This window comes from Lepidochelys olivacea, assembly GCF_965140295.1.
Source record: "Lepidochelys olivacea isolate rLepOli2 genome assembly, chromosome: 1".
Taxonomy (NCBI): Eukaryota; Metazoa; Chordata; order Testudines; family Cheloniidae; genus Lepidochelys; species Lepidochelys olivacea.
Window position 1 is genome coordinate 286,858,013 of NC_140411.1, and position 21,245 is coordinate 286,879,257.

Consider the following 21,245-nt stretch of genomic DNA (forward strand, 5'->3'; position numbering starts at 1 on the left):
AAGTCAGCAAACTACGGCCCATGGGCCTCATCCAGCCCATCAGACATTATTTTCCGGCATTTATAAATGCCAAAAATATATTAATAAGCTGTGGGTCTGCAGTCTTAACTACTTCCTTACCCCTAGAATTGGTCCCTCTAGATCAGCATTGAAGCACATTTGTAAAGTGATGTTAAAAAACAAAATCTCTCTCACACACACACACACACTTGTTCCTGCTGATGCTGTATCTGTTCAGTGTACAGGATTTAATTCTCCAAGACTATCAATCTGGCACTTTTCACAAATAAAGATTTTAATGTAATTCATGAGTTCAGCATGGTTTCAATTTTTATAATTTATTTTTGAATGTTTGTTCCCCTTGTTCATAAAGTATTAAAAATTAAAATACTTCTGTCAAGGTTCCTTCCCCACTCTGAATTCTAGGGTACAGATGTGGGGACCTGCATGAAAACCTCCTAAGCTTACTTTTACCAGCTAAGGTTAAAACTTCCCCAAGGTATAAACTATTTTACCCTTTGCCCTTGGACTTCCACTGCCACCACCAAAAATTTATCCAGGTTTAATTTTATTAGGAAAGAGCCCAGTTGGAAACGTCTTTTCCCCCAAAAAGCCTCCCAACCCTTACATGCCACTTCCTGGGGAAGGTTTGGTAAAAATCCTCACCAATTTGCATAGGTGACCACAGACCCAAACCCTTGGATCTTAAGAACAATAAAAAAAAGCATTCAGTTCTTGGAAAAAAAAAAAGAATTTTAATAGAAGTGGCAATAAAAAGAATCACCTCTGTAAAATCAGGATGGTAAATACCTTACAGGATAATCAGATTCAAAACATAGATAATCCCTCTAGGCAAAACCTTAAATTACAAAAAGACACACAGACTGGAATATCCATTCTATTCAGCACAGCTTATTTTCTCAGCCATTTAAAGAAGTCATAATCTAACGCATATCTAGCTAGATTACTTACTAAGTTTTAAGACTCCATTCCTGTATTGTCCCCGGCAAAAGCATCAGACAGACAGATTTGTTTTCTCCCTCCCCCCAGCTTTTTAAAGTATCTTGTCTCCTCATTGGTCATTTTGGTCAGGTGCCAGCGAGGTTATCCTGGCTTCTTAACCCTTTATAGGTAAAAGGATTTTTCCTCTGGCCAGGAGGGATTTTAAAGGTGTTTACCCTTTCCTTTATATTATGACAACTTCAAATGTAGCCAGTTGCACAGATGTACAATTTTCCTTCAGTTGATACAATCAATGCTGGAATTTTATACAATTCAGCTTAGCACATAAAAATATTCATATAGCAAACATGAGGATGTGTAAGACAAGCAGTAACTACATTTCTCAGAAGAAAATTTCATACAAATTTTCAGTTGAAAAGTGACATTTTTATTTGAAACTAGCACAATAGTTATAAAAAACATAAGCACTTTGTCAAAATGATCATACAAGACTTAAGGTTACCTGTTACATAGCATGGTGTTTAATGATTAATTACGCAGTAAGATGGATTTCAAATAAAACCTATACTCTGTTCAAAAACTAATACAAAATAAACATTTGGTTTATAAGTCTACATGACATTTTTGGAAAACGGACTAACAAGTATTGCTTTTGTTATGACATAACCTGCTCCAGAACCCATAAATAAATTGAGGTGAAGACCAAAACCTTCTTTGGTAGAAGTGACTGGAAAAGGAGAAGGTACAGACCTATAATAAAAGGTAAAGGGCTAAATATTAAAAAGGAAATATGAACAAAAGTGTATTGTATTGTGTCCCTTCTTCAAAAGCTCATGCAAAGAGATTGACCTCCAGGGAATACTGCAAAAGAACTTTACAGTTAAGCATCTGGCATGTTAGGACCACAGCCTATCATGCCGACCAATATTAAGTTGCTGTTTCCTTGAGCTCCTTTATCTGTCTGTATCCACCTTTGGCCTCTTGTCTTATAGTTAGATTTAGACTCATTGGGGTGTGAACAGTCTGTGTGCGTGTTTATACAAATACCTAGCACAACATGATCCTGGCCCATGACTGGGGCCCTTGGTATTACCACCAGTTAAGATGTATCTAACGGTAATCTGCCATATACATTATTTCTCTTCACATTTGTCTCCGTTTCTGGTGTGTGGAAGATCTATTACTATTAAATTATCTAATTTGACAAACAAGTCTTGTCTTTATTGGAACTTGACACCCAAACATTATCAAGATTGAGATGTTATTCCACTGTTCACACCACTGATAGAGAGTCCTAATTAAGATCTGTAAAATACTAAATTTGCCATGATTTACGTAATCAGCATTTGAAGTTGTGATTTTAATAAGTTTGTACCACTATTTTAAAGAGTATCAACCTACCTCAAGAAGTAGGTTGAGGCAGGCTTTTTAAAATCAACTATTTTTGTGACTCAGTGTTCAAAGGAAAGAATGAGAGATACTCACCAAGTAGGATTAAAAACAAAACTTTGCTTCTGAGCAGTATAAGCAGTTATGTGCCAAAAAAGAAAAAAAGGGTAAGCACCATTAGCATAGGATATTTTGAAGAGAATAACTAAGTTCCCTTTTCTTCATGTGACAGCTGCCATCTTCTAATTGGTGAAAAAAGGAAAGCGGGGAGAAAACCAAACACACCTCCTTCCCCCCAGCTAACATGTTCCTCCTTCATAAAAGGCAAGATATAAATTTATTTATATATTGAACTAGCTTAAAATTTGAAAAAAGCTGAAGAGTACAGGTAGGGTATACTGCTTAGCCACTTCTGAAGTACTATTTTTTATATCTTTTACTTGAAAAGCACTTACCTTAATAAAAAGTACAGCAAAATGCCTGTAGTATATACTTGTATGAAACATCTCCGAGATGGACAATACCTAAAAGAAAAAAAGTACAAGAATTCATTATTAAGTACATTTTTAAAGGAAATATTTCTTTTGAAGCTTTATTACTTATTTACATGTACTCTCATCTAAAGATAACTTATGAATGATTAAAAAAATCACTTTAGGAGAAAATGGTGAATATCCCAATATAACAAGCTATACATTTAGTTTTCATGACAAATTTCAAAGGGACATGGCCTCCTTGCAAATCAAGCACCACTGGATCAATCTCTGGGCAAGATGCTTAAGGAGGTCTAGTTATATATTCAGTTGATATCCATCACTGGTAATCTTGTTGCACCATCAAAGTTTTTGATACCCATGTGCTCACCGGCCATGTAATGGAATTCCTTGGTACATGCACTTTGAAATTCATTATTCTTCCATTCTAATAATACCTCCATACCAAGAAAGCCACTGAAACCAAACCAGTGCTGCTGGAGGGGACTGATGGGTTTGGCTTCAAATATCCTCATTTTGGGTCTTGTCCTGCCACTTCATATAGAGCAGCTGACAAAGACTGACATTTTTCAGTTCTCATAATCTGGTGTTCTTAAGGCTTCCTCAGCACCCACAATTCATTTCTGTATAAGAGAGTTGCTTTAACTGTGGCTATTTAGATCCATAGCTTCCTCACAAGCCTGATGTCATAGCCTTCCCACAGAGGCTGCGGAAGGGCCCAGAATATGGCAGCAACTGCTGATACACAAATGTCCACATATTTCAAGCATCCTCCAGCACAGTCTAGGGGGCTGCCCAAATATTTGACAGATGCCACTTGCTTGATGTCCCATCTGGAAAGGTTAATAGTGAGGTAGCTGGAGCTGGAGGTTGTGGTCAGGGACTTAGTTTTATCCAGATTAATAACCAGATCAATATGTGCTACTATTTGCCCAACCAGCTTAGTTTAGCTTTCCACCAACTCTTAGGTCACACTACAGGAGTCCTTGTACATAACTTTTATAATTGCAATTATCTTATCAAGAAGCCATATGATTTTAATGTTTTGGAGAAAAGCATTATGGAAAGTAACTGAAATGCCTTCGTGAAATTGATGAAAACAGCAACTATCTTTAATCCCCCTTCTCATCCTTCCAGTCTCCCATGCCCAAATAAACTGTTGGAGCATAAATATCTGATCAATGCAACTTCAACCTGTCCTGAAGTCTCACTTCCTCAAAAGCCAGTCTTAATCTGTTGATAATTATGTTCATTTTCCAGGATACTGACAATAACCTCTATAATTATTCAGATTGACAGCATCACCTTTCTTCAGGATTGGTACATACTATTGTCTTTACCCAGTCATCCAGTAGCTCCTCCTGCTCCCATACCTTCTTGTATATTTTCTTAATGCTTTGATAGCACTTGTTGCGCTGATTTTTAGTGTCTCAGCTATTACACTGTCTATCGTTGAAGCTTTCCCATTTTTCAACTTTTTCACTGCTCTTTCTGATTCTTCTGCTAATGGTGGTTCAGTGCTGACATCCATTCTGCCTTCCAAGACACCGTTCATCTGGCATGTCTAAAATGCTTGCTTCAGCACTTTGTCAAAAATGCAACTTCCATACTTTCAACATCACTTTGGCATTTGCTGTCAGTTCACAAGTGGCCTCTCTTGCAGTTTGTATTGCTAGCTTAATTGTGTTTCCATACAACTTAACCTTTTTGTATATGTGCATATGTGCAGCACATATATATATGTATATGTGCATATATAGCAAATTTCTGTAACAACCCCTCATGGAAATTGCTCTCTACACTGTCCTGCTGCCAAAATGGCAGACCACAGGTATCCACAGGATACCCAAGCTAAGGTCCTGTAACACTACAATGGCTGTGGTCTCCGACATCACCCTGGGCAGCTGCAATGGCAGCTCCTGGGAAAAGACAGAACTCAGTGGAAAAGTCTCATCTTCTTCGGGAACCTCCAATGAACCAGAACAAAGTAAATGCTGCTCCTTTCTGGGCTTACTAGGCCACTTCTCCCCAGCATGTCCGGCCTCTACCCCATGACTTACTATGGACCCTGGACACACACAGAGGCCTCTGTGGTCTCGAGTGATGGTGCTGGAGGTACTTAACTGTGAATCTCAGGGGTATGAGGGACTGTGGGCCAGTGTTCACTAGTAAAACATTTCTATGTTTGATTGTTAGTAATATAAAGTGGTGATTATTATTCTTAAAGTAAAACTTACCTGAATAGAGCATGTGTTCCATCAAAAACTGGTCCATTTCAATTACTCAGATGTTCTACAAATTAGACCAATCAACCAAAACACAATCCTCAATTATTCAAAAAATGAAAAGACAGTTAATTCACAGTTCTTGCATAAGGCACTCTTATTAACTGATAGTAAGTTTTCAATCACAATCAAAAGACTTGTGAAGTTTTCATTAGTAATAGACGGGTATTTGCAATTAATTAAGCAGGCATAAGAACCAAAGTTGTCCCTCACCACCACAAGAATGTCCTAGAAAAACACATTAATTAGGCTGGATAAATTTTTTGGCATTATGTTCAGTATAAATTTAAATTTTGAAGTCTAGGTTTAAAATCGGCAAAGCTGTTATAGATGGTCTTGCTGTTCCTGTAAAATATTTTTGAAATCTTCCAAGGGAAGGTTTCTTAAGGCACTTGGTAAAATGTGGTCCAACGTAACTCCTGGCAAAATATTATTTGTTTCCAAGTTTTTGATGAGGCAAGTCATTTCTATCCATCTTTGTGTGGCTCTACGTTCTTTCTGAATGCAGTTCTTCATTCTTCTTCTCAAGCTTGCTATCTCCTTTTCTAACTTAATTATCCTTTTCTTGGCTTCCATGGGGCTTCTGAAAGCATAACTGTGTTCAAGTAGTACTTGTCTACAGCTAATGTTTGTTTTGAAGTTAGATACCCCTTCTGGGATATAAGCATCTTTCTTCTTCAGAAGATTTCTTGACATAGGTGTCTGTAAATAAAATGACAGGAAAGGAAATAAAACCTAAATTTATCATGGCATTATGCAAGTTTATAAAATGCCAAACTTCAAATTAATTTAACCTGTAATTACTACATTTCTAGAAATTCAAATACAAGGAGCCTGTACATTTTGTGTAAATATGTATTATTGCATTTGTAATAAACCCCCCATAAATGTTAGAAGGTATCCCACTCCCTAGTCCTTCTAATCTAATAAAGCATGATATTAGGGAAAGACAGATCCCGATCATTTACATAGATCCACAATGTGCAAGATGAGAATAGGAAGAATAGTTCTTTTGGAAATGGACAGAATGGAAAAATTAAGAAAAAAGAATATAAAAGTTATACAATTTTCTCAGTTCCAAAATAGTTTATAGTAGCTTTTTTCTGTGTGAACAAACAACTGATTACAATTAAACCTTTAAATAAATTTAGACTGTGAAAAAACAGTAAGCAAGAGTAACTAGTAATGCATAAATAAATCATACAATAAAGTTTTGATTTCTGAAAAATAAAGTAAGCCTCATTTGACTAGATTTTAAGTTTTATCTGATGATGTCAAGCAGCTATGACTAGGATTTATAAACAAACAAGAGAACAAAACAAGCCAATTGTAACTGCACAATGGTCCCTATTTTTATTCACAGTAATTGACAAACAGGTGCCATTTCTTACAATTTCATTTTTCAGAACAGAACCATACTAAGTCTGCAGTAACTAGGTACATTTAAAACACACAGTATTCTTATTAATTTTGAGCCAGGTGTCCAATTTCATCCATGCTAAGGCATTTTGCTCATGAACCTGAAGATCAGCTGTAATAATTACTGTATCAGGAATGCCTAAACCTTGATAGAAAAAAATATTGCCAGGACTATGAGAAGCAATATTTTTCACACTTCACATATTTTTAGAAGTGTGAACAGGCCTCCATTAGAATTCCTCCTATTATATGTTAATTTTATTAATCAACACTGATTTTTTTAAACCAATTTTGTGATCTTTGCTCATTAGTAAAATAAAGCAGATTTTTGGGACAGTTTAAAGAGACTTTTCTGCATAGTAGCTGTTGGCTGCAGATGTATGCAGATTTGTTGTCATCCCTTAATATGAAAAATATTTCCACGAACACGTGCTGCTGAAATGGTGTTCTTTGCATGAATTTGAATTTGTAGGCAACATCCAGGGAGCAGAACACAGAACAGCTCCTGGCTTCAGTACCTTAAGACCTGTGCTTTCTTGTAGTTTAAACCATTCCATTTGCACTTCATTGAGAATTTCTTCAGTGTCAAAAACAAGAGGGATCTTGCAAAACAGAAAAACGTCCTTTACTTTTATATGCTTCAGCAGCAACCAGTTCTCTTTCAAAGGCACACAGCCAAATGCAGCTAGCTCAGAGGAGCTCTCTTACTGTGCAGCTTCAAATTTAAGTCATAAAATTGAACTGTAATAGCTATTATGAAACAGAGATTAGAGATGTTCATGTTAATTTCCCCTTTTTATGTTTGAATTTCTCAATCAGTTTCTCTCAGAGGGAAAAAAAATACCACCACCAAAATAAAATACTGTATAATACAATAAAAAACTTTTCAATTGCTCCTGTACTTCATCACCTTTCTGTCATCGAATGCATGAGATCACATTTTGTTTTCAAAACTGATGCTAGTGTTAGTTAATTTGCAGAGTAGCAGCTCATTCTAAAACCCAATTACTGATGAATAAACTGTTTCTTTGCTGAATAACACAGCGATAAGTAATTTGAACAGACCATCTCATCATCTGTTTTCATTAGTGCAAACAGCTCAGATACTGAGTGCAGATCAACTGTAATCCCAATCACTTATTGTCATTTCAGCCTCTGCTTCTACATTCCCTCAGCCATGACCACAGCATCTAGTGCCATCTTTAAACTACTAAGAAACAGCAGATGTTCATGGCTTTCAAGCACCATGGGCAAGAAGAAATAGTTGTAGAATGTCAGTGCCAAGGTGGATAAAACAAATTAATTAATGTTTTAAATTAAACACAGGGTTTATTTATTTAAAATTCATTTGAAATTGACAACCTATTTTAAAGCCCTACATGTACTTTAATCTATTAAAATAATTTAAACAAAAAAATTATATTTAGCAATCCATGTTTGCTGCTGAAGTTTTAAATAAAGTCACACCACTTAAATGGTGGAAGTCACTGGCTAAGCACCTGGAACCACTGGTTGTTGAAGTGTTAAAACAACTTCTTATAGAAGTAGCCTCTTTTACAGGTGCAGAGAGAATATTTTCTTCAATTCAGTTTATTAAACTAGTTCAGTTCAATTTCTTGTGCACTCAAAGTTGAGACACTGACTGGGAGTTGAAAAAAGCAGGAAAGCTTGTTTTCCAGTCTATAAATAAATACTAGGAGCATAGGTGCTGACTCCATAGGCCAGAGGTGGGCAAACTACGGCCCGCGGGACTGTCCTTCTCGGCCCCTGAGCCCCTGGCCCAAGAGGCTAGCCCCTGGCCCCTCCCCTGCTGTACCCCCTCAGCACTCTGAGCAGGGGGCAGCACTCTGGGCGGCGGGGCTGTGCACTCATGAAGGGCACTGTGGCAGCGTGTCGGGCTCCGGCACGGCTCCCAGACATGCTACTCTGAGCGGCATGGTAAGGGGGCTGGGGGGTTGGATAAGGGGTAGGGGATCCTGGGGGGCAGTCAGGGAGCAGTTGGAGAGGAGATGGGGTCCCGGGGGGGGGCGCGGTTAGGGGCAGGGGGTCCCGGGATGGGGCAGTTGGGGGACAGGGAACAGGGGGAGGTTGGCAGGGCAGAGGTTCTGGGGTGGGCAGTCAGGGGACGGGGACTGTGGGGGTTAGATAGGAGGTGGAGTCCCAGGGGACAATTAGGGGCAGGGGTCCTGGGAGGGGGGAGGTCAGGGGACAAGGAGGGGTTAGATGGGTGGGGGATTCTGAGGGGGGTGGGAAGTGAAAGGGGGTGGGAGCCAGGCTGTCTGGGGCACAGCCTTCCCTACCTGGCCCTCCACACAGTTTCACACCCCAGTGTGGCCCTCACGCCAAAAAGTTTGCCCACCCCTGCCATAGGCACTCCAGGGCTCAAACACCCACAGAAAAAAAAAAAAAAAAAAAAAAAAAGGAAGTGCTCAGCACCTGTTCGGCGCGGGAGGAGGGTGTCGGGGGCAGGAAGTGGCAGAGCAAGGGCAGGGCCTCAGGGAAAGGCGGAGCAGGGGCAGGAGTGGAGCACCCACTGAGAAAAATAAGTCAGCACCTCTGACTGGGAGAGAAAGAGATCCGCTAGACACAGTGACCAGAAACAATCTACATATTACACTTCAGTTGATTAATAAGTCAATTTTAAATACAAAATATTTTCATAAACTTCTTGATACACTTTTTGTCTTATGTATCCAGCACTTTTAAGGTAGTTTTATTTAATAATAAAGGAGCCCTTATAATGCTGTTTTTGCACATTTAATTAGATTTGAATTTCCATCCAAATACAACTTGACAAATTACAAGTAAAAATATTCATCGTCTAGTAAATAAGAAATGCATCATTCACAATTTTCTAACATAAGTAAAACTTCAGAATCCAAATAAATGTAGGTTAAACTATCTTAAACAATGCATATATGTATAGTGTATCCATCTAGTTAGCAAAAAAAAGCACCACCAAATTTAATATAAAGGCTATATTTAGTTGCAAATCAACGTTCTAATCGTCCCCAACCAATGAGAATACGCCTTCCTTTAGAAAAGTACTTAAAAAGCACAAATACAAAACAGAATAAAATTGCTTATTTAAATCAAGGTTTCCTGCTTGCTGATTTAAATCATGATTAGTATAGATGATTTAAATCCATCCACCATGGTCTGTGCTAGTATAAGTTGCAAGTGAGAGTTACAAAACTGCTTGCCTGGTAACAATAGTAAAGCAAGTGATGCCGAAGGAAGGAAGAAAAGAAAAGAACTGGGGCATACTAGCGAACATGCTGAATTGCCAATGGAAGAAACTTCTCTGGAACCACATTTCTTCAAAAGTTTAAATATTTCTATTCTAGTAATTTGGGAACATGTTGTACCACATAGCAATGTTAAATGACAAAAATGAGGGCATCTCTGGGATGAGTTTTAGGCAGCGATGCATTTACAGTTGTCTGTGTTTATAAAAGGGACATAATCTCCATTAAAAAAATAAAAGATTAAAAAAGTAATTTCAGATACTATTCATACTCCTATTTCCCTACCAACACTAGTGATTTTATAATCACATTTTTCCATTTAAAAAATAGCTGATTGGTGTGGATGACATGCTACAGTGTTATGACTGTAAAATAAGGCAAACTGTTGAATTAACTTTTTGTTTGAGTTTATTTTCTTTAAATTTATGTAAAATTTTGTATGGGATGGTCATGTGTGTGAAGTTTTTTTTGTAACTGAAAAAATGCAGAAGACTTCAGAGAGTGACATACATTCCAATAACCTACCCTGAGTTTTAGATGAGCAGGGAAATCAAAAATTGTAGGAACAGCATCCATTCTAAGTCGTCTAGTTTGTCCAGTTAGGTCAAAACAGGAGGATTCAAAATGCTTTGAGCAAAGAAAAGTGTGTTTGCCTGGCACAAAATTATTGCGTTTTACAAGACGTATCCATTCCTTTCTTCTCTTGGGATCCAAGGGAAATCTAAGAGAAAAGACAATAGAAATAATGAGATAATATATCACTAGTATTATTTATACAAGAATTATTTTGGGGCAGTTCTATGGCCTGTGTTATACAAGAAGTCAGAAACAAGATGTAGAGGGTGCAGCCCAGTTGGTACAGTGGAAGTAAGTTGGTGCAGCAACAGCTGGGCCAGGAACCAGAGCCGGAGTCAAAAGAAGGGTTGGGACAAGCCACGAGTACAGCTAGGAGCTAAGGTGAAATATGGGCAGGGCTCGAGCAGCCTGAAGTCTGTAAAGTCGGTCATCACTATCAGGTAGTGGTGTTCCAAGCCATAAATTTATGTTGGGCTGACCATGCTACTGTGTCTCCTGTGAGGCTGGTATATGCCCTGAGAGTCACCAGACCAGCTCCTGGCTTGTGGAACGGCTGAGCTGAGCACAGGAATGACTCACCACTGCATATGGCTTAATGAGGCTCTAGTTCAGGGATGGCTCATTACCTCACCATCAGTCCCTTCTGGCCTTGAAATTTATCAAGTCTTTTTTTACTATGATTGCAAATAAACAATAAAGGGTGAAAAAAAAAAAAACCTTCAGGGGAAAAAAAACACAAACCAAAATAACTTTGGGAATTCGGAGTGCTAGTGTAATATAAATATAAAATAATAAAGTGAACAAACCACTAAACTTAATTTAAAGAAACCCATTGCAATTCATCTTTACAAGGAATACAAAACAACGTTTTCCACAAGTCTTAGTGTGACTTGACGGGTCTGTGCATAGAAGTTAGCTTCCAAATACTAAGTCCAAAAGACACAAGTGACTGAACTAAGATTTAAATATGACTGATAAAGGAGTTTTTAAAATGGGGTTTGTGCCCCCCCTTTTTTTGCTTCAAATGTATAAATAAAGTCTAAAAGGTTTAATTGTCAAACGTTTAAATATGTATTTTAGCACAAAAATACCAGGAATAATATCTGACCTTCCCTAGTGTGGCTAAAGGGCTGCTTGGGAGTCTCAGAGGCGCATACTAGAGTTCAGCCCTTATCTGAAGAGGTGAGGTTTTTGGTTCTTTAACAAAGACATTCTTTCTCCCAGCTGTTAATTCGACTTTAGAAGATGTCAAAAGAAACAAATAGCAGCTTTAGACAGGACTGACTAATACTTTCTTCCTTTCTCATATGCTCAACTTTCATTCTTGTTATGGGGCAGATCTGAATTTCAGTGCGAAAAAGCAGCAGGAAAAAGAAAACCTGGTCAAGCTTTTGAGAGCTTCACTTCTTTGAAGGGATCATCTGACGGGCTCAGAACTCCGCAAAGCGCAGGCTAAACTACACCTGCACCACACCGACGGCCCGGAAGGGGCTGACCCGTGTCTACACGGGCGACTGGTATGGGGAGTTCATCAACCGAAGCACACAGCCCGCGTAGCCCGGGGGGCCGCCCCGCGCGGGGCCAGCGCGCAGCAGCGGCGGCGCCGCGTTACAGCCCGCTCTAACGGGAAGGACCGCTGGTTAGAGAGCCGGAGGCAAGAACACAAACCCGGCTTCCCCAGCCACGGGGGCGGAGAGCCGCCCGGAGAGCCCGGCCTAACACTCCCCCCGCCCGGGCGGTACCGGTGGAAGCTGACGTTGACGCTCTTGTTGTAAACGGCGGCGCACCCCGCCGCCGCGCAGCTGGTCGGCATGTCCCCTAACAGGCGGCGCGCTGGGGAGGCTCGCTCTTTCCCTTTATTAAGATGGCGGCGTCCCAGCGACTCCGTCCCGTTCCTTCACCAACATGGCGGGAAACGCCACTGCCCTTGGAGGCCGTTATCCACCCCCGCCCCATTGCAGGACGGCCGGGCTCGCCTCGCTCCCGGCTCTCTCCTCTCCTCTATAACGGACGCTCCCCGTCTGCCAGTCAGAACTACAACTCCCATGATACAGCGCGCAGCCCCTCTCTATGACGCCATCTACTATGGCTTCCTTCCCCTCCGGGGGGGGGGGAAATGAGAGAGGGGAATTCTCGCGAGAATAGAAGCTGGCGGGGGGGATCCTGAAGACAGACGTGGTGGGGAACTTTTGGGGCTGGGCTACTCCGGAATCGAAAGCGCTTGTGCCGCTGCGAACCGCTCCCCGCTTCCCCTGAGCGCCTGGACCGGGCCCATGGCGGCGGCCACAGCCCCTGCCGAGGCGGCGCCGCTGGAGCCTCGCGGCCTGTCCCCGAAGGAGGAGGGGGAGCTGGAGGACGGCGAGATCAGCGACGATGACAATAACGGCTCCGAGCCCGCCAGCGGCCTCATCAGCACCAGGCCCTACTCGAGGCGCAGGCCGCCTCCCAGCCTCCGCGGCGGCGCCTCCCTCTCCTCCTCCTCCTCGCGCCGCTTCCCCCGCTCGCGGCACCAGCCGCCCCCGGAGCTCGGCCACCTGCACAGCCACGGCGGCTACCGGCCCAAGGAGTCGTTCCGCTCTCACCCGCCGCCACTGCCTTCGTCGCGGATGCCTCCGGGCTCCCACTCCGACTCTGGCCCCAGGCTCTCGTTCTGGGAACGCAGCCACAACGCGCTGGATCGGTTCCGCTTCCGAGGCAGGCCTTACCGCGGCGGGGGCCGCTGGGGCAGGAGCCGGGGTGGGGGAGATCGGGGAAGCAACCCCCCCGGAAGGCCGCCGGGGGGCGGGGGAGGACCCGGATTCAGCTGCGGCCAGAACTGGAGAGAGTCCTCCCCTCGGAAGTGTATCCTTGTGCGGGACAACGGCGGGGGAGGGGGGGAGAAGGGGCCACTTCCCACTGCTCGGGACGGGCCTGGCTGTGTCCCTTGTTTCCCTACGGCGCTGGGTGACTGGGACCCGGCTGTGGGGAAGGAGAAAGGGCCTGAGTGGCGAGCCAAACTTAAAGGCCTCTCATAAGTACCTCGAACAGCACAACGCCCTGAGCACGCTCTAGTTCATATCTAGGGGCTGTGCCTCAGGGTCGCATTCCCCAGGGTGCATGAAGAGGGGTTGGTGTGAAGCTGGGTCACTGATCCGGATAGGCTCTGTTAGGAGCAAACCCTGAAGGCTGATGCAAAGCTCAGTGGGCTAGGTTCCATGTGGCCTTGTCTTCCCCAGCCTGACAGGAGACCTGCGGAGCAGGTCAGCCCCAGGGAAGGGAGCCTTAACCTAAATACTTAGACTAATTATCTGAGCAGTAAAATTCTGAAGTTGCTAATTTTGCCTCTTGGGCAGTGATGAATTCAGTACATCTCCCAGTCTGCTTTTAGCATTGTCAACTGTAGTGCAGACTTGTGACTTCTAATCTTGGTTGTTGCTATGCTTTGCTTTAATTCTACTTTCACGGGGAGATGAATGCAAAACGCATATATCAAGCCCAATGTTGTCTGATATGGTCATTTGTAGCAGAGTCCTGTTTGCTCTAGAACAGTTGGCTGGTCGGTCTGGATGGTGCCTTAATGGTTCTTCCTATGGCAGGTGAAGTGGCAAAACCAGTGAGGAAACTTCTCTCACTTTAAGTTGGGTAGGTCTTTGTCCTGGTCTACAGCAGGAAAACCATGCATTGGTGGAGGGTCAGGAATGGGTGCACTGAACTGGTGTGCAACGTAGCTTAAGTGTAGATAGTGATAAATTGCATCAAGTTTGCTTTCAGAAACTAGTTAAAACCTGTTCTCCTTTGCTGTAGTGTTGAAAGCAGTTTGTCATTGTCTACACTTTTAATTAAGTTATGTACATCACTCACTCAGCTGTATCAGTTACTCACAGTGGTTATCAGCAATGGATATTTTTCTTAGTGAAGCCAAGACTTGGGGGGGGGGGGGGCTTGAGATCTGTTTAAAAGATCAGAAAGAGAAATCCCTGTTATTTCAAGTCCAGTTAATATTTGAAGATTGTTAGCCTTAACATAAGACTACATTTGGAGTGAGGGGAGTAAGTGTTGTAAGAGCAGCCTTAGTTAACTGTTTAACTTCATATGTTACCATCAGAACGTTACTTGAATCTTATCAGTATTTGTGTAGTGCTTTTCATCCAAGAATGTCTCTCTTAAGATGGGAAAATAGAGAAAATGTGACTTGAGCCCAAGGTCATGTAGTGAGTCTCTGGTAAAGCTAGAAATAGAACCTTAGGCTATGTCTACACTAGAGATCTTACAGCGGCACAGCTATCCTGATGCATCTGCGCCACTGTAAGATCTCTTGTGTAGCCACTTTGTGCCGACAGCATAATTAAACTACCTCCAATGAGTGGCAGTAGCTATGTCGGCAGGAGAAGTTCTCCCGTCGTCATAGTGCTGTGCACACTACCGCTTATGCCAGTGAAACTTATGTCTCTCAGGGGAGTGTTTTTTTTCACACCCCTGAGCAACATAAGTTTTGCTGACATAAGTGGTAATGCAGACATGGCCTAAATCTCTTCGTTCTCAGTGTTGCTCTAAATACTAGAAAATGACTCTGCCAATAATTATTGTTTTGCGTGAGTAGTACTGTAATGATTGTTCTAGATGAGCCTTGCAAAAGTTATTAGCGCCAGCATAAAATTTACTTTTACACTCTTTATGATGAAGAAACTAATGATATTTTATTTTTTTAAAAGAGATAACAATTGAGAAAACCCTAGCCCTGCTTTACTGGGTTTTAGACATAATTTATTGGTAAACATTACACAGGAGGAGCTAATGTCACTGCTGCTTAATGAACTGAGATTTTGAAATATCATTCATACTCTAAAGTAGACATAAGATTTCAAAATGAAATGCTTAATCATTTTCTGTGCTTACCACAACTTTTGTCACATGCCACAGTTGATATTACAACTCTCTAAAATAGTGCAGCTACCTGTACTCCTGTTGGTATTAATGGAGTGAGGACTTCTGGATGCATGCCTTCTGCAGCAGCCTTCACTTTCCTATTAAGAGAATTATGTGATTGTCTACACTGCAAGTGGACAGATGTGTTAGTGGGGCTCTTATTAGCATGCAAAAAATAGCTGTGTGGATGTTGCAGCCCTGGGCCAGCCACCTAAGCTCAGACCCAGACCTGAGCCTCCGCCCATGCCACAATGTCCACAAGCTATTTTTAGTATGCTAGTGTGAGTCTGTCTACATGGTCTGGGAGGTTTGCTCCCAGCTTTAGGGTAGATATACCCATATGGGCTTTGGAGCCCCCTTTGGAATTTCCAGTGGCAAGTAGCCCTTTGAGAAGTCTTTGATATGTGCCATCTCTGACAGGGAGAAGTGGTATTCCCCACCTATGGAACCAGGGCTTTGTGCATACATGGCTCCAGCAAACCCCCCCCCCCTTTTTTTTCTTTTTTTTTTTTTTGAACAGCACCAGGAAATATTTCTTAACGTCTCAGGGGCCTCAGTGATGTCAGTAGTCTGGATTCTGAACTCTTTTGTTGAGTATGGAGATTAATTTTTGGGTATGGAAGAAATCCCCATCTGAGTTACAGGTAACCTTTAGAAGGTAATACATGTGGGAGTCTAAATTCCTGTTACAGATAAGTACTTCAATTTTGTTTTCAGTACTGCTCCCTTTTTTCTTGGGCTTTAACTTTTAGTTCAGTTGGTAAACTTTGTAACTGATGTTCAGTCACAGTGTTCTTTATTAATTCCTTACATCTTTAACCAAGTCTTGGTTTAGTCCTAAGGGGAACACAGGATCTGGTTTAAGAATGAATATAGCCAAACCACTTAGTAATCGTGACCGTAATGTGATTAAATTTAACATACTTTTAAGGGTAAAAATGCCAAAGAGACCCACCACACTAGCATTTAACTTCAAAAGGGGAACTACACAAAAATGAGGAGGCTAGCTAAACGGAAATTTAAAATGAATAGTCTCAAGGGTGAAATGCCTGTAGACTGCATGGAGACTATTTAAAAAGACTATAATAGAGGCTCAAACTAATTGTAAGAGAATCCAAAAAAAAAAAAAAATGCCCCCATAGCTAAACAGCAGAGTAAAAGAGGTGATTAGAGTAAAAAACGTATCCTTTAAAAGATGGGAGTCAGATCCTAGTGAGGAAACTAGAAAGGAGTATTAACTCTGTTAAGTCAAGTGCAAAGGTATAATAAGGTTAGGCTAAGAAAGAATTACATGAGCAACTAGTTTTTGTCATTAGCTAACAGCAATTTTTTTTTTAAGTACCTCAAGCAGGAAGCTTGCCAAACCATCACTGGGACTGCTGGCCAATCCGGTGCTAAAGGAGCACTCGAAGACAAGGCCATTGTGGAGAAGCTGAATGAAGTCTTTGGATCAGTCTTGACTGTAGAGAATGTGGGGAGATCCCCACACCTGAGCCATTCTTTTTAGATGACAAATGTGAGGAATTGTCTCAGATTGAGTCATCAGTAGAGGAAGTTTGCGAACAAACTCATAAAGAATAATAAGTCACCAGGACTCAAATGGTATTCACCCAAGAGCGCAGAAGAAACTCAAATCTGAAATTGCACAAGTATTAACTGGTATGTAAACTATCATGTAAATCAGCCTCTGTACACACACACAGATGACTGGAGAATAGCTAATGTAATGCTGATTTTAAAAAAGGCTTCAGAGGTGATCTTGATAATTACAGCCTGGTAAGCCTAACTTTAGTACCAGGCAAATTTGGTTGAAGCTATAGTAAAGAACAGAATTGTCAGGTGCATAGATAAACACAATATGTTGGGGAAAGAATTAAAGCGGCTTTTGTAAAGAGAAATCATGCCTCCCCAAATCTATTAGAATTCTTGGAGGATGTTGGCAAGCATGTGGATGTAGTGTATTTGGACTTTCAGAAAGCCTTTTGCAAGGTCCGACAGCAAAAGCTCTTAAGCAAAATAAGCAGTCATGGGATAAGAGGAAAGGTCCTCTCATGGATCAGTAATTGGTTAAAAGGAAAGAAACAAAGGGTAGGAATAAATGGCCAGTTTTCACCATGGAGAGAGGTGAACAGCGGGGTACCCCAAAGATCTGTGCTGGGACCAGTGCTTTTGAACATATTCATAAATGATCTGGAAAAGGAGATAAACAATGGGGTGGTAAAGTTTGCATATGATACAACATTACTCAAGATGTTTAAGTCCAAAGCAGAGATACAGAGGGAACTTATAAGGTGGGTGACTGGGCAACAAAATGGCAGATAAGATTCAATGTTGATAAGTGCAAATTAAGCACGTTGGAAAAAATAATCCCAACTGCACATACAAAATGATGGGGTCTAAATTAGCTGTTACCATTCAAGAAAGAGATGTTGGAATCACTGTAGATAGTTCTCTGAAAAGATCCACTCAATGTGCAGCAGTAGTTAAAGCTAACAATATTAGGAACAGGTAGGAAAGGGACAGAAATTAAGACAGAAAATAATGCCACTTTATAAATCCATGCTACACCCACATCTTGAATACTGTGTGCAGTTCTGTCACCCTATCTCAACAAAGATATGTTAAATTGGAACTGATGCAGAGAAGGGCAACAAAAATGATCAGGAGTGTGGAACAACTACCAAAGAAGAGATTAAAAAGACTGGAACTGTTCATCTTAGAAAAGAGACTTCTTAAGGGGGGATACGATAGACGTCTAAAAAACCATGAATGGTATAGAGAAGTGTTCTTTACCCCTTCGCATAACATATGGACTTGGGGTCACCCAATGAAATTAATAGACAGCAGGTCTAAAACAAAATAAAGTACTCAATTTAACACACTGTCTACCTGTGGAACTCAGTGCCATGTGATGATGTGAAGGCCAAAAGTATAACTGGTTTCAAAAATCAGATAAATTCAAGGAAGATAAGCCCATCAGTGGGTATTAGCCAAGGTGGTCAGGGTCAGAATCCCATGCTCTTGGTGTCCCTAAATCTCCAACTGCTAGAAGCTGGGACTGGACGATGGAGTGTATCAGTCAAGATTGCCCTGTTCTGTTCATTCCCTCTGAAGCATCTGGTTCTGGCCACTGTCAGAAGACAGGATATTGGGCTAGGTGGACCATTGGTCCTACACAGTATGATCGTTCTTATATTTTGTTCAGGTTTTTTTGCTGAAATTTCAAATCTGTAGATTAGATGGATTTGAGTCTGCAGTGTGGAACCCCAAAATGTGGATTTATTTGTGGAGATAAGTTCTAAACTGTTTCTGTTGTTTGTTTTTCATCAGTCTTTAGTAGCTGAGTTGAAGGTTTCTTTAACCTGCCTGGCTCTTCGGTTCAATTTTGCAGAATGTTTTGAAGGATAACAGCTGTAGCCTGTTTGTTTTATTTTTTTATCTTCATGTATTCATATCTGTGTTGCCTGTCCTTAACCTAGTCCTAGATGATATTTGTGTAAACGTTTTAAATTGTATTTTTAAGAATTCCTCATCACTTCCACTCTTGAGACACATTAGGATATTTCCCCTACCATTTTTTACATACTCTTTTAAAAAAACAAACAAAAAAACCCCACCCTTCTCTAATTCTCATAGTGTTCCTCACCTTTAGGCCATCCCACATGAGAGAAGAGAAATAGATACAGAATAGTTCTAAGTAGATTAAATTAAGCAGTCTTTACAAAAAATACATAAAGATACTTTTAAAAAATTCCAAAGTTTAGGATTGTCTGCTAATGCTCCCCCCCCCTCCCCCCAAATTGCCTGTGTAAGGGGCATTTTTACTTTTACTTTAGCAATGTTTATCAATTTGCAAATATCCCACTTATGGTGGTTTGGGATTATCCATTCCAGAATTCCGAAGTAGTTTGATTTCTTATTAATATATATTTACAGGGCTTCTTCAAATTATAATGGGCACTTTTGTATATACTATCTTAGTTGTTTTGTTTTGTACATCGTTTATCCTAGTCGATCATTATGCTGAGGCTCGACATGTTATGGCAATAGCAAATGTTTTGCTAGAATAACCTAAGCAGTTTTGGAGGATGTTTTTCAAAGATATTCAGACCTCTCTGAGATGAACATATTGATATGTCCAGGTCACTCGTGCCCCCATGGTCATGAGGGTGGCTTCGCTTTGAAATGCTGTGCAGATAATTATGGTTCTATATCCGAGTACTCAGCATGTTTAAATTAACAGATTACAGAAATTTCATTGTGCTTTAATTTTAGCTGTATTGTTAGTACACAACAGCCTTAGTGGAAAAGTATTTTGAATTATCATAATGTTCACCTGTTGCACAAGGAGCAAGACTGACTCATCAGGTTAAAACAATTTTTTTGCTGTATAAATATAACTTTTGGAGAATTAAGGTGTTTCGGCTAATTAAAGCAGAGTCCTACAGAAGAGTTATTAAGTAGCTATGTTAGCATTCTAAAGTTTAGACTAGGGTAAAAGAAGTTCTAATGTAGATGTTTAAGTAAACTCAAAATGCCAGAGGGTCTTTTGCTATTAGTTTTTGGTTCACATTGAACTGTGCCAAATAGGTTGGTTTAAATTTACAAGAACGCGTGTTTATTTGGATAAGAAACTATGAAAGGCACTTAGTTTGGCTATAACATGTCCAAATAGAAGTAATCTTTGGGTCCTGGTTTCATGTAAACAATAAAGCACAGGAAATACCTTGAGTGCCTTCAGCAGTCTGTAAATGCACCAATAGCGTGTAATACATATTGGTGTAACAATGTATTACAAGGCTGTTTAGATCATTAGTATTAGTAGCAATAATAATATAATCTGGTTCTCTGTCAGATTTCAAAGAGCTTTTCAAAGGAGGCAAGTACTTTGATTTCTTAATAAATATATTTACAGGGCTTCTTCAAATCATAATAGGCACTTCTAGTATATACAATCTTAATTTGTTAGTAATGATTAATAACAATCTTCCATGTGTCACTATGGAAGGAAATACAGTCTTTAATAAGATAATTCTGCATTCTCCTTGTGGAATTGTTTGTGTACTTAAGGCCTGATCCATGAAACTCCGTATGAAAGTCAGCAGGAGTCTTTCCATTATCTGCTCTGGGCTGTGGGTCAAGCTCCTGTTGCCAAGCCAAAACCCAATAGAAAAGCGGTGTCCATTGGGAATGCATGCACAACACCTTGTAAACCAAAAGGTTTGGTCCTGAGCAGTGGCTGCAAAACGAACTAGTATATTCCTGACTGTTCTGATGATAAGTCCTGGAGCCCTTGGCTCCTTGTGGTTTACTTTTCTTGGTTGTTGGTGGTAATTATCTGTGGCTTTAGCTCAGATGTTGGAACACGGTTGCTACAGATTTTAACTGCGCTGTTGCTTGGTCTCAGCGTTTTATGGATGGTTAAACTGTGTCAGAATGAAGTTTCAGTAACTTATTCAAGACCACACAGAGGGAGTCAGTGGCTGAGTCATACTTCTGTCAGAGAAGTCTGAGGCTCACTAATTTGCTTTGAGCAAGTCTAACCACCAGGTGAGCTCCTCCCTATCAGTCTCCACCATTGCAGTTCCAGTGAGTCAGAGGTTGTGGGTGGAGAGAGAGAAAACTTGCTGGGCAATTCCTTGAGCTATAAGAGTTACAGAAGTCTTAAAAAATGAATCAAAAAAGATGGTATTTTTCTACATTTGAGAACAGTTGTAAAGTATCCTATAAAAGAAATGTGAATTAATGAAATTGAGCAAGAAGATGCTACTTGACAGTGGGTAAGTGTGATCAGTATGTTAACTTTATATTCCGTTCTTAAGACTAACGTATAAAATATGCATATTGTTATGTGTTTGACAAATTAAGTTCTGTTTCTGAAAATGGGGAGGAGAGTTCAATATGAAGTTCTAATACTAAATTACTCCAGTGGGAGAACACATTTTAATTTGTTACATATTGTTGCT

General features: G+C 40.8%; 2 protein-coding genes across 4 annotated transcripts in view; one reads left to right on the forward strand and one right to left on the reverse strand.

Annotated features, from left to right (window-relative positions):
* Window positions 1–1,439: 1,439 nt before the first annotated feature.
* Window positions 1,440–12,397, reverse strand: THAP2 (THAP domain containing 2). The gene is made up of 5 exons (XM_084638160.1): window positions 12,117–12,397; window positions 10,324–10,519; window positions 5,084–5,833; window positions 2,808–2,876; window positions 1,440–1,713 (listed from the first exon to the last, which is right to left on the reverse strand). The coding sequence occupies exons 1-3, from the start codon at window positions 12,185–12,187 to the stop codon at window positions 5,456–5,458; spliced, it is 645 nt and encodes a 214-aa protein (XP_084494286.1). The 5' UTR covers window positions 12,188–12,397; the 3' UTR covers window positions 1,440–1,713; window positions 2,808–2,876; window positions 5,084–5,455.
* Window positions 12,398–12,540: 143 nt separating this feature from the next.
* The window catches only part of ZFC3H1 (zinc finger C3H1-type containing), a 59,177-nt gene continuing 50,472 nt past the window's right edge, over window positions 12,541–21,245 (forward strand). For all 3 annotated transcript variants that reach the window (XM_084638126.1, XM_084638127.1, XM_084638128.1), the window contains exon 1: window positions 12,541–13,215. In XM_084638126.1, the coding sequence (XP_084494252.1) occupies window positions 12,648–13,215 (568 nt within the window). In that variant the 5' untranslated portion in view covers window positions 12,541–12,647. The remainder of the gene's footprint in view (window positions 13,216–21,245) is intronic.